Genomic DNA, 17,981 nt, shown 5'->3' with positions numbered 1-17,981 from the left:
TCATGGGGGGTTGAAATGTCGATTTTTTAAAAGTAAAATCAGTAGATCTTTGAATGGAAGGATGATCCTGATCAGAGAAAAAAATTTTTAAATTGAGTTTTCTACAAAATTCCATAACATCCACGGAAACTGAATAATGGTCAGAGAAAAAGCTAGGGACAAAACCCATTCCTTTATTAAGAATACAATGTTGATCTTGTGTGAGTACATGGTCCGACAGATTTAAAACATTGTCAAAAGGTTCAATTATTGGTTCAACAGTGCCTGAACTAGTCCTGTCATAGAATCTGTATTTATTTCTATTCCTGTGCTTCCTCCCCCCTCGGGATTGCCTACCATGCCTAAAGGGAACTTAGGTTGGATTTTGTATGTATATGTGCCACCTACTGATAAATAAGGGTAATCATGTCTGAGAAGGATAGCGAGAGACAGATAAATATACACATACATAGCTGTCTGTATGCACAGAGATATTTTCTCATCTCAGGTTTTTAGGTAGATGAGGCATCAAACATGAGCTGAAATTAACTAAGCGTATGAGTATGCCCAGTGTGACCATCAGTACTTACAAGGTAATTCCAGGTTAGACCTACCTGTACTCCAGTCTGGGAATTTTTGTGCTACAGCCAACTGGCTGCTGCAGCTAATTCAGCAGTTCAGCACCTCCCTAATATTTGGTCCAAGGGATTTCCTGGCTGTGTGTTGAAAGTAATATATGACTCATGCCTATCAACTGTACAAATTGTAATAGACTGTATAGAGTTTTGCATCATATGTATGGTATGTTTTACAAAGCATTGTGATATTCTGGTACATCAGTAAAAATCATTATAGTTTGACGTTAGGAAATTATGACAGACATTTGAGTTACTGACTCCATACACACCAAGAAACCCATGCAACTGCATGGGCTGTTATTCTCTGCACTTTCTACATTTGTATGGTCAGTAGTTAATCATTCTCCTTATATTTCATCCTTTGTCCTACTACTGTTCGTGGCTTTGTCCAGATGTCCTGTTCTAAGTGGTTGTAGGTATGCTGTGACTGGGGTACATGATGTAACACCACACACAGGATTACAGTCTTCACACCTTTGACTGTACATGCTTTGCAGGATGTCCAGCATTCCACTCCATATGTGTGCTTGGCTCCTCCAACAGTTGTGTTTTCCTGGTAAATATTACTGAATGGAGCCCACTGAATTGTTATTAGTGCTGATACAGTTACGTGATGGCCTTTACATCCTGCTGCTACTCTGACTTGTTACAACCTACTGCTATACTAGCCACCTTCTTGGTTACTGAGAGCATGTATAATGTCTGTAGGTTTGGTCCTCTGTCCCTCCATTGTCTCTGGCTTTGTCCAGCTTTCTTGCAGTACCAGATTGTGACATATTGACAGTCTGGGGAGTTTCTACCATAGGAGTACCTCACATGCAAAATGTTGTAGATGCAGCCAACTTCAACCCATGAACACCAACAACCATGTTAATCTGCTTAGCCCACTGAGCCACACCAGCAATGGGAAAGTGAGGTCTAATTCCTCACTCGGTCCACAGCAGACAAATATAGGCTTTGACCACTGCATATTGTAGACACAGAACATGTAGCCAGGTTGTTTGGGGCAGCCCTGGGATTGTGTGATCTGCTGCTACATCCTTGCAAACATATTGTTACTGCAGTTGTATGGGAACATGGCTATGTTAGAGGTACGGGACTCTAACATTGACAGTTGTGCGTCTGTCCTATGACAGCGCTGTTTGGCATATCCCTTGCATACTGCAGTGGGTTTTGCTCCCTTGTGGCCTACTGCATATTATGGGGCAGCCAGTATTGGACAGAGTACTGTTGTCCCACATAGGGGTTAGTTCTCAGAATGTAGCCCAGTAGCCCACTCTATTCCCTTGCATACATGCAGTAGGTCCATACATATGCTACCATAGTCTAGCACCCCACACATTTGTTATAAAGGAGAGTGACTTACCTTGTGAACGCAGCAGTTGAGATACCTGTGTTTCAGATCTGGCTCTGTCTGATGCACACAGTACATAGCCAATACATGGTAAGGTACAGGTTGTGTGGTGTGGCTGGCATCCTTTTAACTATGTATGTGAGTTGGAGTAAGGTGTCAGTCCCTAGGACCCTAAGTTGTCAGTGCATGTGCTATGTGTTGCCTCTTTATCAAGGCCAGGGCATACTGGGCATGCCCATGTCTGCCTACAGTGGCAGCCTCTGGGGGTTTCCCCTCTTAGTCTCCTTGTGGGTGTGGCTGTGGGGACGTTAGCACTGGTGGGGGGCTGTGTGTCCCTTCTCTGTGATGATCCTGCAGCAACTGTTTCCACAGGATCATATTGTGTAGCATGGCACATACTGTGAACATGTGTGCACATGTAGCTGGAGAGTACTGCAGGGTTCCACCAGATTTATCAAGGCACCAGAGCCATGACTTCAGCAGCCCAAACACATGCTCTATGATGTTCCTTCTTTGTGCCTGTGCCTCATTATGGCATTCTTCTGTAGGTGTGTGTGCATTTCTGATGAGTGTCATCATCCACAGTTCCAGTGCATATCCAACATCCCCCAGTAGATGGCCATATGTGATGTCCCCCCTGACAAACATCTGGTACAGCTGTCAGTTAAAATTCCCACATCTGTACTCCAATGGTGCAGAGTATGGGGGAAAAATCAGATTGTAGGGTGTATGCATACTTTATATTGCTCTGCTGCAGATACAATAATTTATAATTAATATATCAGTAATTTATAGATGATTGGCTTTCCCAAGCTGTTTTCTTTTTTTTTAAATTTGTAAATGCCTTCCCTGCTAAGCACTATGGAGTGGCGTGCAAGCCCGCGGTGCTGGTATACACACTGCTCAGCAATCTGAACACACTCCCATGCACAGGCATGCTCAGCATAGTTCAAACCAGCTAAAACATGCACCCCACAACCAAACAAAGCTTAGCAGCACTGGAAAGCTTAGCTGAGTAGTGGGCTTTGCAAACAGGTGCTGCTGAGCTCCAATCCATTTGAACATATTGTGGCTCACCCCATTTTGATGTCAGCTAGCATTTTTGTGGACACCAACACAATTCTGGGGCTACACAGATTTTATCTGCAGACACAGTGGCCCATTTTTGCTATTCAGTTATCCAGCTCATTTGCATACCAATCCATGCACACAACCCAGATACTTCACTATTCCAGGGCCTGCTTCCTTAGCAACCTCTGAAATCTACCATTGTACATATTCCATGCAGGACCCTATAATGCATTATTCTCACATATGTCTTATTTTTATTCATTTTAATTTTTTTTTTTGCATAATGACATGTTTGTGAGCTGCTGCATGCTATCAAACGTAATATGGGTATTAAGAAAAAGTATTTTATATTATTTTGCATTATTTTTGAACACATGGGGCATAGTTTTGAACATATATGTGCCTACTATGCAATTTCTGACCTTCTAAATAGGCATTTACAGTCCCTGCTCAATTTTTACTTTCTTGTACAAGGAAATTTCTTTGTACACTTTGGACACCAACACTGGGCATGCAGGATTGACTATCTGCTTGCTCGATCGCTCCAGCACCCTCATTTGCATGCAACTCACCTGTGTATGAGGTGATTTTCATGCCATGGACACTTCCATGTCCGTATGCTCATGCACACCCCTCTGCTCTGTTTACTGGATCACATGACTACTTACTTCCATGTAAGCTCCATGACACTCTATTATTGAATTCCCCCTTGGTGTTTGTTGAGGGGAATACAGCTAGAAGCAACATAAAGAGTTATTTCATCATTGCTAATAGTTCAAATATATTTTGCAATATTCTGAACACTGGTACACATTAATGTTCTATTGACTTCTCTGTTTTTACATTTTATGCATGTATGTTTTTATCTTTTCCCCCATTCACCATGTGTATGCTAATTTGATTCCAGTAGTGGAATTTTCTCCATTAACTAGAATGATGTTTCAGGAGACAAACCAAAGTTTTTTGGATGAATACTATTTAATGAACCTCTCCACCTGGTAACTAGGATTCTGCTTTCTAGACCATCCCAGCAATTCAGTAGTATGTCAAGCTATTTCTAAACAGAGCCTTATTTCACAGTGAAGTCAGAATTTTGTGTTGTGTTCTGCTTATTCAACCAATTCTTTATACCCAGTGATACAAGTGCCCTGCAATTAACCATGACATGAAGAGGCAGAAATTGTCTCTGTTTCAACCTATGGAAAATAACATTGCAACCAAAAATGGTTATTGAAATAAAAAGTCAAATAATGTTCTCATTGCATTTAGTATATAGGTTATAAGACAGATAGTATCAGATTCCAAAATAGTCAGGTTGAAGTGGTTGAAATCCTGTACAGTGATACTCTTTTCTATTCAGCCAAAAAGAATGATGTTGATCTGAGGCAAAGTACAACAAAGTGATACCAGGTACTCCAGTGTGACTGGTGGTCCAAATATGGTGTGTTACACCATGTGCAGGTTATAAGGTACGGAAACATTCTATGCTAATAAACTGCATAATGACTTCCCAATAAGCAACAAACTGCTTGACTTCTACATGTGATAATCCAAAATATTTCAGTGGTGCTGCATAGCTCTGCAATACTTTGAAGATGTCTGTCTCCATTATGTCACATACATTTTGGTAGTAGTACTCCAGGCATGTTTTCAATGTTACTGCTACAAAACAATGGACAGCATATCTTGTTGGTGTGCAGCTATGATACTCATCATTTATTGAAAATTAAAGCCTTTACAGTCATACATGTGCATGAAAAGGACAATTCTAGGAGTACCAACACTGCTTATGTGTGCATTCAGGTGTGCTTCCCCTGTATGTACATAACAGTATTGCACACATATGGTCCATCTGCATCTAATGCTAAGAGTCTACTGCCAACCCTTAGAGGGAGCGCTCAGCAATGCTAAGGTTATTGTGGGTCTCTTCGCTGATTTCAGTAAGGTACATGATTAATATAAATAATATAATATGTTTCATCAGTTTATAATTACCACAGATTCCATTATTGTATTATCTGCTTTGCTTAATGTTAACATTTTCTTTTCCCATGAGATATTCTCTGGTATTCATCTCAGGTCTCAACAGAATAATGTAACATTTAGGTAAAAATAAACAAGAGAACAGCCCAGCACTAGAAGACAAGATTGCAAAGATTTCCACTGCAACTGTGTACTTTCCTTTGGTGCTCAGGTATGCTGGGATAAAGGAAAGCCACACACTGACAAATATCAACATGCTGAATGTGATAAACTGAGCCTCATTAAAAGTATCTGGTAGTTTTCTAGCCAGGAATGCAACAACAAAACTGACACTGGCTAAAAGACCCATGTACCCCAACAAACACCAAAAGGCAATACCAGATCCCTCATCACATTCAATAATAATTTTATCATGTTGTACATTTCTGTTCTTTACTGGGAAGGGAGGAGAAATAGTTAACCAGAGTATACACAGAATAACCTGAAACATGGTGCATATAAATATAATACTGTTGGGCAGAACAGGTCCAACCCATTTTTTTAAGCTACTATTTGGTTTTGTCGCATTGAAGGCTATCACAACAATAATAGTTTTTGCCAGCACACAAGATATGCAGAGAGAAAAGACTATACCAAAGGTAGTTTGTCGCAGCAGGCATGTAAGTCTCACTGGATGACCTATGAAAATCAAAGAACAAAGGAAACAGAGAGACAGTGCAAACAGTAGAAGATAACTGATGTTCCGGTTGTTGGCCTTTACAACTGGAGTGTCTCTGTGTCCCATAAAGATGGTTAACACCATCACAGGAATCAGTGTGCAGATAATCGATAGAGATGTCAAGGTGCTACCCAGGGGTCTGTCAAAGGATAGATATTCCACAGATCTTTGAAGACATTGATTTCTAGCAGGATTGGACCAATAATCTTCCTGGCATGTCCAACAACTATTGGAATCTAGTCACATAAAAAAAAAGATGTTACGTATGACTTTTTTATTTTACTGCAAAGCGTAAGACAAACAGGTGGTAGAAAAAGAAATGGGATGTTGAGTAGAAGGCAAAGTAAAAAAAGGTACAGCAAACTTTAAACGGGTGATTTTAAAAACATCTTCTAAAATAAGTTAACTAACAATTCCTGAAGGCACTTAATTTGTGCCTTAACAATACCCTGCAGAATCTCATTGAAGACATAGAGGGGTAGTAGTTTTCTGTCCTAGTACAGAGTTTCTTGTACACCATCCTGAGGTTTGTACCACTTTCCAGTTTAGTTGCAGGGTAAGGTTTATTCCATTACATGTTCCTCTTCTGCATCTTAACACATGTAGACATATGCCATGGCTGAATGAATCAGCACTGACACATAGAATATATGTTTTCTGTGGCTTGAATCCTAATTTCTACTTCTCTGAATCCATTCTTTGTTGGAATGTCCTCAATATTGTCTCTGCTTTGTACCTCTAGGTTATCTTTCTCACACCCTACTTACTTTTGCCACACTCCATATCTACCCCACAATAATTCCATTTTTTTTAAAGGACATGAGTATACATACAATAATAATAATAATATTTATTTTGTTATTTTCATGCAGTATACATCTTATCAATTTTCATTTACTCCACTGTTACATAAATTTATTTATTTATTTACTGCATTTGGTTACCAGGATATTCTGACTAGGCAAGCCCATCTGCAGCAGAAGCCTGGGAGAAAGGCTCCGTTATAATATCATATATAGTGCACACGTTCTTATTTATATAGACAATATACAGTTAATGTAATTTATATAGTCAAGTAAAAATGCCAATAATATTATTCATACAACAATTATAAGAGTCCAACAACATTCAAGAAGCATGTTATAGAGCATTAGATAATAGCTTTAGAGTACATTTGGGCTATGATTGCGGTTGAGGCAATTAGCATGAGTTTACCTGAAACAGGTTAGGTATGGGGTAGATAGAGTACCATGTGAAAATATTTAAACAGACTGTAACAAAAAGAGAGGAGGGAGTGAACTGGGAAGTGTAAAAGTAGAGGCAAGCCATGTTACAGTAAAAATCTTGAAGCTTAGGTTTGTCTGAAGTTGATTTAGGATCTGTATTGATGGTAAAACAACGAAGGCTGATTTAAGGAGAAACAAAATAGAGGGTAAGACATAATTATGTCTGTCTAGGAGGGAGAAAGTACAGAAACGTTTGGTTAGTATGTAGGATAGTTGGACTAATAAGGAAGGGATTGTTGTGAGACAAAATGACTTAGTTGTGGTGTGTTGTATTATGATATTAACCTGGGGTGGTACAGGAACACACCCAGGAATCAAATACGTGTTCTTTCAGCTAATTTTTGAAGGTGTTTGCATTATCAGATTGGCTGACAGAAATAGGCAGGGAATGCCATTCTGTTGGTGATATTATTAATATAAATTGAATCCCTAGATGTATTGTTAGATTTGTTAACAAGCAGCTGAAGTTTGTTTGTGGGGCAGAGTAATCCACAAGTTTTATAGTGGAGGATAGCGTGATTTAAGGATCCACAGTTATCTGGCTTGGTATTGAATGACTGGGCTGAATGAATTTGGGTGTAGGTCAGGTAGTCTGTAAGTTCCCATCTGTTGTACTTGTTTTAGTACAAGGGAGTGACTGACCTGTTTAGCATGTTGATGATGAATTTAGCCACTTTATTATAGCATTGATTGAGTTGTTCTAACTGTATGGTCTATGAGCTTGTGAAAATGTAGTAGTGTAAGTAAGAGATAAGTTAGGACTATATACTTTCTACCACTGTCTGTTAGGTAAGATTTGATCCTATATAGAGAGCCCATTTTTGATAAGATTTTTTTACCTGTTTATATGCTGATCAAATTTCTGGTGTTCATCTATGGTTGTACCTAATAGTTGGCATGGCTAACTTGAACAATTTGAGTATTTTGCATAATGCTATATGGAAAAGAATATTTTGTGTTGCCATTTGTTTGAGTGTGAATAGAATTTATTTAGATTGTTTTGGTATTTAGAAGTTACTCAGAATTTGAGATACATTTTTCTAAGAGTCTGAAAGACTTTTTATGGAAGTATGACAGGTTTTGGCAGAACAGATCAAAGACGAGTCATCTACATACAGACGTATGGAGGCATGCTTACTTACCAAATGGTGGTTGTTCATAATGATATTAAAGAGTACAGGACCTAGGATAGACACTTCAGGTATGCAAACAGATACAGGGAGAAAGGTTGAGAGGATATCTAGCCATTTAACTGCTTGGCATCTATGTGATAAGGAATTCTGTAACCATTTCAGTGGTGGGACAGAAATTTGTAGAAAGGCTAGTTTCTGTAGTAGCTTATGATGAGATATCATATCAAAGGCTTTTGAGAGGTCTAAGAAAAGTGCATATACAGGGTTTCCCGAGTTTCTGTGTGTAGTTATAGTATTAAAAAAATTAAGAAGCGTGATAGTGGTGTTATGATTTGATTTAAAGCCATGTTGTTAGTTGGAAAATAATTTATTTTCTGTGATACAGTGTAGTAGCTTAAACTGAATGGACCTTTCAGGAATTTTGGATTGATGTAAAAGAATAGCAATTGGCCTAAAATTAGTAATATCTTTGGATGATATTCTTTTGAGTGAGGGAATGATATGGGATTTTTTTTTTTCCACAGAATAGGATCACAGGATTTGCTGATAGACCTATTAATTAATATTTAAATGGAATAGGCTAGAACACTGGCAGATAGTTTAGTATATTCTCCAGGTATATTTTCTGGGGCTATGGTGGTTGGTTTTAGTTTTAAAAGGAGACTTTTGATGTGAGATGTGTGAACTGGTGTAAGTGTAAAAGACTTTGAGAAATTGTGGTAATTTGAGGACAGAGGCATGGAACTAGGCAAGTTGTAACTAATTAAAGTGGTGATTGAGTGAATAAAATGGGTGTTTAATTGATTGGTCCCAGAGATAGTGGTAATGGTGGGGGCTGGATGTCAGATGTGACCTAGATTAAAAAAATTTTTAATAGATGCGCAGAAGTCTTTGGAATTGGTGTAGAGCACTTTTTGGGAGTTCTCCACTGGATCTCTTTTGTAGATTTGCCTGGGATTTATAGTATATTCCCTTTCTCCTGGCCTGTTCTCTTTGATGCATGGTTTGCTTTGTTTCTTTAGTTAGCCAGAATACAGGTTTACTTGTAATACCCTTTGTCTAAGTGAGGCTAGTTCATTTAAGTAATTGAGAAATATTCTATTGAATTTGGATACAACTTCATCTAGCAGTACGATTTTTAGAGGGTTTAGTTGTGTGACTTTAGTTATTTATGGAGTATATCTGGGTGGAAGTACTTCAAGTTTCTTACTTGGTTATGGCAGTGCTGTTTTCATTAGTGTTTCTATTAAAGAAGTTGGGGAGATAATCACGCAGCAAATATGATAGTGTATCTGCATTTTTTATGTGCTGTGGAGACAAAGTAAAGATCTGATCAATGAGAGATTATCTGGTGGATAATTTACCAAATCTGGTTGGGTTTCTAATGACTTGTGTTAGCCCATATAAGTTCATATCTCTGAATGGGGTTGTCTGATCTTAGCTGCAGCTAATAATTATTTAGGTCTCCAAGTATCACTGATTCTTGGTAGATGTTTGTAGATATCCAGCTGAAGAGTTCCTCAACAGTGTTAATATTATTACCAGGATGGATATAGGTTATATTAATGCATATAGATTTATAGTTATTCTGTTTAAGGTAGTAGACCAGGATTTCTGAATTGTTAGTCTGAGGGAACTTTATAGAGGTTTTGTATAGTATTAGATTATGTTTAAATGAATAGCTACTTCTCCAACTTTGTTTTTCTATCAGAAGTAATGATACTATATCTAGGGAGTGTGATTTTCTAATCTTTATAGTTTACATTAGCCATGTTTCTGTAAGTATAGCTATGTCATGGGAGTTGAGTGCTATCCAGGCATGGAATTCACAGATCTTTTTGCATAAACTTCTAAGACTTGTGCTAGTGAAAATAAGGTCTGTGCAGTCTGAAGACTCAGAATGAGTAGATGTGTGTTGATCCTGGGAAGTAGTGTGGTGATATTTGTCTGTGTAAATATCTGGGCCTAAGTTGGAGTAGAGCTCTCCCCTTAGCCTTTGGGAAATAGCTATATGGAGGTTCTATTATAGAAGTTTGAGCTTTGAGTTCAGTTTTCGTACTAGCTGTAGGTGTGATAGACTTTGGTGTTGGTATTTGTTTTTTTAAGAAATGGATGAAATGGATATTCCACAGGTTAACAGGTAAAGTGACATATTTTTATACTAGAGTTGTGGTTACGAGTATAATGTTTATATATTGGCTGATGGAATCAGTAGTGGGTTGGTGGTAGGTCATGGTATAGATGAGACATTTGAGGGGAAAGAAGAAACAGTTTATACAGTAGTAAAATAGTGTTTAAGCTGGTTAAGCTATTTGAGGTATTTCAAGGGGATATATTAGAATAATGGAAAATCCTTATCTGTAAGGACAGGGGATACATGAGAGTGAGGGAGCTATATCAAATGACTGATAAGGGGGAAAGACAGTGTTGAACTGAACAACATTGATGACTGCTGTAGAGAGAAGTGAAGTGAGGTATGCCAGTGCCGATTGTGTGACTGGACTGTGGGTGAAGGCTACGTAATAGGATTGGATAAAAGAATATTATATGGTTGAAGGCTACTGGCCATGGATTGGAATGTGGATATTGAATAGTATAAGTTTAGATGATGTAACACTAAGTTTGAATTGGGGGTAGGGTGGGGGACTGGAGTGAGCCTGAGTGTAGTAAGGGTGAACAGACAGGGTTTTCCTGTCACCAAGGCAAAAGTAGACCAAAAACAAACTATGATAAAAGCAGATAGCTGACTGAAGTAGGGACATTTTCAGTAGTCTTTGTACTAATAAGAGAGAGAAACCTTTTAGATTTTATGATTTGAAGTACATAGGAAAACAGCAATGGGAAGCAGGCAGAAATTTTTGAGCAGGGTGTCTAGGCATAGCACATCCTGTTTCATCTGAGTTTGCTTAACAGGCAGTTGGAAAGCAAGCATGAAATAAACTGTGAACACTGATTTAGGGACATCTAAAGATAAAGTCTTCAGATTTCAAAAACAAGTTGGTTCAATATTTTTTTTTTTTAGTTTTCAGTCCCTAATTATTTTTATGATGGACTTGAAAATGGAGGGAATACATTATGTTTTCAGTAAGTTATTAGGTCAGCTGACACTGTAAAGGAAGAAAAAAGGTACAAGGAGTATATATCAAGAGAGAGAGAGAGAGAGAGAGACAGAGAGAAAACTAGATTGATAATACAGAATAAGTAAAGGAAAATCTACAGTATGTAGGAAATAGACTAAGTAAGTGGAGAATTTATCAATATCGTGAGACTTGTGTTATGTAAATAAATGCACACCTTTCACAACCATGCTTATCCAGCCCTCTGACAGGTTAAAATATTTGTCAGAGATTGTAAACAATAGGCTATAAGATGCAGTACTCAATTCCCACCTTCCCTTAAATTCCACTCTTTCACCAGAGGTCTGGAACACTCTTCTGCAAATTGCATTTTCTTCTATGTAAATTAATCCTTCCCCTGTCTAAAGATCATATCTCTAATTTGTCTATCTCCTTTACAATATTATCCAGCCCATAGCATTAAGCTTTGTTGTAAGGCCTTACTATGTCTGGGTGATTAAGATCATATATATCCCATTTCAGAAGAATCAGTTCCTTAGTTACAACCATTTGCTTCACCAGTATTTCTGACCAAGCATTCCATGAAGAGTTTTAAAAATCTGCCGTGTTGCATTCTTCAAAAACAAATTTCCACTTACCTTTAATATGCTAACTACTCAAGGAAAAATTTTCTGAGGTCTGCTTGAAGTATAAAAATACATGTGTAAACACTTTTAAACAAAAATGCTAAACTGTCTGGACTTTGTTGCATACCTCGGAGCTGTACAGATGATCTTCCATTGCCCTTCCATTCTCTCTTCCCAATCTTTTCTAATCTGCTCTGATTGAGTCTTACAAATACCATGCAGTATATTGTATGCCCAAATAATTAACCCTTTTTTAACAGCAGCTTATGTTCTTCACTCAACTAAAAGCACTAAAAGAGCTGGTCTGTCATTTAGCAATCCTTATTCCTTTATCTTTATGTATACTATATTTACCAGTCTCATTAATGTTTCATTCTGTTTTTGCTATTGTGAAAATCAAATATGAAAAGGGTGTTTGGAATAGTTGTTGGAAAATGATGTTATTCTAATATATAAAAAAAAGTGATAAACATTTGTCAAGTATTACACATTTTGATTGTAGTAGGGCAGTAATTAGGTATATGCAGCAGCCAAAAGCTTGTTTTTTGAGGATATTTTAATCATTTGATAAATTAATATTTAAAAATTGGATGCAGTAAGTGAGGGACAAGGTTATATGATGAATAAGTGTAAAAAGAATGCAGAATTTGTAAAATCGAATGGCATGTTTTGTTGTAACAAGAGTAATGAATATAGTGCTGAAAGGGATGAGAATGAAAGAGTGTTATTTTCTGAAAGTAATGAAGTAGTAAGGGAAAGTTGTAAACATTGTATTAATGATGAAGTTAAAAGAGTAAGTAAAGTGGTGACAAAATATTTTATTTTAGGAAGATTAAAATAACTGTACAGAGAATGATGAAAATGAGGAAAAGAAGCTGAAAGTGAGAGGTCAGATGTTTATGAAAGGAATATAATGGAAGATAGGAAAATAAATTCAATAGTAGCTAGGATAAGGGCAAGGAAAATACATTTTAAAAATGTTTCACCAAAGATTAAAATTAATAATAAGGAATAATTTCATATTTGTGTCTCTTAATGTCAATAGTTGATTCAATAAAGGAAAAACAATTGCAGTTGTACAATTGTATAAAAATATGTGGCAAAGATAGTAGGTTTAGAGTATGCAGAAATTATTTTTGAAAATGGTAAAGCTCAGGTCCAATCATTGTGGGAATGGAGTATTTATATGAAATTTATGAAGACAGAGAGAGATGTTCAGGTGTTCAGGTGTGGATGTGTGCTTGATTATGTGGGGGATGTATGATTAGAGTTAAATAAGGAGTGTTTGGAGGGGATATTAAAGTATTAGACATTTGTATTGTTAAGGCTGGAAGAGGTACTACTGCAGATGTTAGAAGAGGTGAAGATGTTTCAAGGGTGATAGGTGTTTATGCCTTTCCTTCAATGAAAGAGAGGGAAATTGTGTTTGAGTTACTGAAGGCATATGCTATACTAAATATTAAAATAATTTTAATAGGGTGTTTAATTTTGAGCTAAAGATATATAAAAAGAAAACAATGAATGGATATTAAGAAATTAAAAGAAGTTTTGAAATGTGGAGATTAAAAAATGTGGAATATGGAGGGGTGGATTTACAAAAGATGTGTATTGGATACAGAGCTTCATGTTCATGTTACCTAATTCAGAGAGTTTAGATGGTGAGGTTATTAATGGGTTTTCCAATCACAAATGTATTTGGATTGAATGTGGTGAAAACAACAAAGTAATAGTTGATGGATAAGGTATTAAAAGATTATCAAGAAAAGGTACTGATAATGTTTTGCTAGAAAGGGAGAGTGATAATTATGGAGTAATCATGAAGCAATGTGAGAGTTTTATGGTTCATGGTCTGAATGTTGGATAGTGTTCAAAGGGAAATATAAAACGCTTTTTAGAATATGAAATGGATAAAAGAAAACAAAGTACTGAATTATGGGAATAAAGTTAATCCCTGGGATTTAAAAAGTTCCGTGAAAGAATAGCACTATTCTTGCACAGAATGGTGCATATCCGTATAACACATATGCATGAAGGCATGCTGCTGTTCAACTTATATGGACATGAACTGTGAACAATTGTGGGGGTGTGTTCAAGTAGTGTACAGACATTGAACACACCTCCTGCACTAAGAAAATGCTGTACAGTACTTTCTTATAGCAGCAGGCATAAATGAATGCCATTATTCACCAAATCCAGTCCTCAATGACTTGTCAGAACACCACAAGACTCACTTATATAACATAATAATATAATAATAATATTTTATTTTTCTAGACTAAGGAATGTTTAAGCATAGCTAAGCAGGTGTGCACGTTATGGCCCTCTACTTACCATAGCTTAAACATCCCATAAGAGATGAATACAAATATACAGATAAAATTTTGAAGCTGAGATAGTGTAGTGGGTAGAGTCCTGGCTTTATAGGTTCATAGGTTCATACTAGGCTATCTGCCCTGGGGCAATTATAAGCCTAGCCTGATTCTGTCTGGCTTACGCCACCCCTTGATTTGAGTATAATGTGCCCTTTTTAAGGTTTAGTTTACTGTGCCTCTGTCTAATAGTGACACGGGAGTAATCCCTGGGACAAACCTACGATCCCCCATCCACTTATCGAGATTCTTCTTGAAGAGATTCAGTGAGGTGCTCTGCCTCACATGAACTGGAATTCTATTCCAGAGCGAAGGGAGCCTCTGGTTATGAACCTGTCCCTCCAGCAAGTTCTATTTATTTCTGTGCTGAGGTTCAAGTCCCTCGAGCGTGTGGCTCTAAGGGATTTAGATTTACTGAGGTGGAGCATGTCCATTAATTCTGGATTTGACATAGCTTTGTATGTCAGGCATAGATCGCCTCAAGTAGGCGGTATGCAACTGAGTAGAGCTGGAGTTTTTTTAACCGAGCAGCATATGGCATCTGTTTGAGACCCTTGATCCTCTTGGTGAGATACTTTTGGGGTCTTTCTAATTGCTGCAGGTGTCGGGTAAGGTACATCCCAAAAGGGGCATTGTATTCTATGATGGGCCTGATGAGGGATGAATAAAGGGCACGATTACCTCTCTTGATCAAGATGTGAAAAGTCCCACGATGAGGTGGGCTATGTAGAAGGTCTTTCTAACCACTCTGGCAATGTGGTTTTCAAAGGAGAGATTGTTATCAACTTGGGTCCCCAGGTCCCTAATAACTTTCTCTGTACTTAATGGGTTTCCGCCTATGTGGTAATTTGTGGGCAGATTGTTTTTGCCAAAGGGTATGACTATACATTTTTTGGCATTTAGCTTTAAACCATGGTGCTGGCACCACTTATCTGTCTCTGTGAGACCTTTTTGAAGGATGTTTGTGTCAGCTGGAGAGTTGATTATGGCGCCCAGTTTGCAGTCGTCTCAAGAACTTGGTGAGCCATAGTCCTCCCACATTTGCCTGTACCTCGGAAAAGTATATACCGAACAAGAGTGGTCCCAGGCAGAACCCTGTGGGACACCACTTGTGACCGGTTTCGAGTCTGACATGGCTCCAGCAACTCTCACTCTGTGGGTTCTATCTTTGAGCCAGTTTACACCCATCTTGTGACATAGGGGTTTATATTTAAGCTGGATAGCTTATCTATGATGCCCGAGTGGGGTATTGTGTCAAATGCCTTTGCAAGGTCCAGATAGGCTGTGTGGACTACCTTCCCTTTATCTATGGCTTTGGTAACTGTTTCAAAGAAGTCAACCAGGTTCAAAAGGCAGGATCTGCCCTTGACAAAGCCGAACTGGGTAGGATCTAGTGTCTGTAGGTCCCCAATGTCTTTGTTTATGAGCTCCATGATGATCCTCTCCATAGCCTTGCAGACTAAGCTAGTCAGGCTTATGGGGCGATAGTTTCCAGGGTCCGTAGAGGCTCCACCTTTGTGGAGTGGGACCGCTGTTGCTGTACGCCATTCTGTGGGCACATATCCTGTAGTGAGGCTGAGATTGTATAGCTGTTTTATTTGAGGGATTAGTTCCTCTTGTAGTTCATGTAGGACGCAACCTGGGACGCCATCTGGTCCCATGGAAGCAGTGTTTTTGCTTTGGAGAGGGTAGCCTTCACCTGAGCATCTGAGATGTTTGGGAGGCAGCCCTCTGCCGGGATAGATACTTTCTTTGGGGGAAGGGTGGAGAAGTTTGCACTGAACCTGTCTGCCAGGATATTGGCGATGTCTGTGGGTTCAGTGTATTTTTTGTCGTTTAGAATCAACTCAGAACAAGTCTGGGAGTTGCATCCCAGGTTTCTAACATAACTGAAAAAAGCGTTATGATTGTCTTTGGTGTCCTGTGCAATTTTTCTCTCGAAGCTGGCCTTGGAGGATTTTATGAGGGGATCCTAATTTTTTGCTAGTACTGATCAGAGATGCCTTCCCTATTAGGGATTTTGCTCTATCATGTAGTAGCTTCCTCCTTCTGTTGTACAGTTTATTTATGGCAGGGGTCCACCAGACTGGACGCCTGCCTTTGGATAATTGGGTCTTGGTTTTGTTTGGGATAGCATGATCCATGCATTCCTGGAGATGTCCGTAGAATGCATTTATATAGGATTCTGCAGTTTGGGCTGTAGTTTCCACTGGCCCTGGGGCCTTGAAGGATTCCACTTCGGTTTTGAGAAGTGAGAAGTTTGCTTTTGAGAAGTTTTTCACTGTGGTTTTCTGGGCTGGGGTGGGGTCGGGATGTGGGCATCCAGTGAAATTAATTTATGGTCTGATCTTACCAATGAGGGATATACTTCTGGTGTGGAGCATAGAGTCCCCATGTTGGTAATGATCAGGTCTAGTATGTTGTCCCCTCTTGTGGGAGTAGTGACTAGTTGTTCCATAGCATTTGAGTTTGTAATTTCCAGGAATCTTAGGGCTAAGGTGCTGGGGCTTGAGTAGTGCTCCCAGTCAATGTTTGGGTAGTTGAAGTCGCCCAATATAATGGTGTTCGGAGAGATCTTCATGTTCTCCAATGTTTTCAGGAAAGCCGAATGGGATTCCTGACTTTGAGAGGGTGGTCTGTAGGATGCTATAAACTGAAAAGCAGTCTTGCCCACTGTTAGTTGCACATGGATGGTCTCTGATACTTTGTGCAATGCCACTAACCTGGAGGTGTGGATATCCTTGATAAATATGGAAACTCCCCCTCCTTTTGTGGTTCGGTCCGGTTTTGGGTCCGAAAAGCATGATATGAGGTATAGCCTGGTAGTGCTGGAGTGCTCTCTGGAGCCTTGAACCAAGTTTCTGTCACTGCACAGATATCAATGTTCTCCATACTGAGGAGAGCTTCGAGTGCATGCATCTTGAGGTTAAGACTTCTGGCATTTAGCAGCATTACCCTTAGTTTCTTGTTCCTTGTGCTGTCTATGGGGTGGGTTTGACTTTTGAGCCTTGCCTAAAAAAGGCACTATGGGGGTGGCAAGAGCCTTTGCCAATATCTGAAAGCCCAGTGGTGACAGGTGCAAGCCGTCCCTAGCGAAGCAACATGGCTTGTCGAGTATCTCATCCCAGGCTGACAGACACTGGATCCCCTTTGAATGACACCAAAATTTTAGCCAATTGTTAAAATCGATCATTTTGTCTTTGTACTGTGGCATCATTCTAGGTGAGGGTAAGATGCTGCTCAAGGTCAGGGTCATACCAGCCTGGGCTACATGATCAGAGAGCTCCTCTATGTCTCTTTTCATGTAGTCCAAGGAGGTATGTCTCAGGCAGGTCATTCACACCAGCATGTACAATGACTGAGTCATATTTGTATTTGCTTTGGAGTGACCTGAGTGCTTGCGTTATGTGTCGGATCCTAGCACCCAACAGGCAGCTCACCGTGACCTTCTCTTTATTCAGCCTGGTGAGCGGGACGTCAGTGTGTCTGACAATAGAATCACCAATAACAAGAGTATCAGGTGTGTTATTCAGCCTTAAGGGCTGTGGCTGCTTGGCGCACTGACTTTGTGGGTTATGTGTTGTGTGTGTTTTGGTTTGAGATAGCGTTTGCTTGGATGTCTGCTTTGGAGGTCTCTGTTGCTTAGGTAGATTTTTATTTAGAGCCCGAGTATGTCTTTGTGTATTTATGTGTTTGGTTCGCTGATGTGGTGGGACTATGTGATACTGGAATTGTGTTGTGTGAGGT

General features: G+C 39.0%; 1 protein-coding gene across 1 annotated transcript in view; it reads right to left on the bottom strand.

Moving 5' to 3' along the window:
* Positions 1-5,056: 5,056 nt before the first annotated feature.
* Positions 5,057-17,981, bottom strand: part of LOC122790550 (extracellular calcium-sensing receptor-like) — a 308,167-nt gene continuing 295,242 nt past the window's right edge. Inside the window, exon 5 of the mRNA XM_044058098.1 lies at positions 5,057-5,979. Within this exon, the coding sequence (XP_043914033.1) occupies positions 5,057-5,979 (923 nt within the window). The remainder of the gene's footprint in view (positions 5,980-17,981) is intronic.

Source organism: Protopterus annectens, chromosome 16.part0, assembly GCF_019279795.1.
Source record: "Protopterus annectens isolate FY-2018-M chromosome 16.part0, PAN1.0, whole genome shotgun sequence".
NCBI classification, from domain to species: Eukaryota; Metazoa; Chordata; order Ceratodontiformes; family Protopteridae; genus Protopterus; species Protopterus annectens.
Note: the sequence above shows the minus strand (reverse complement) of the source record. Positions and strands in the feature narration are given on the sequence as shown.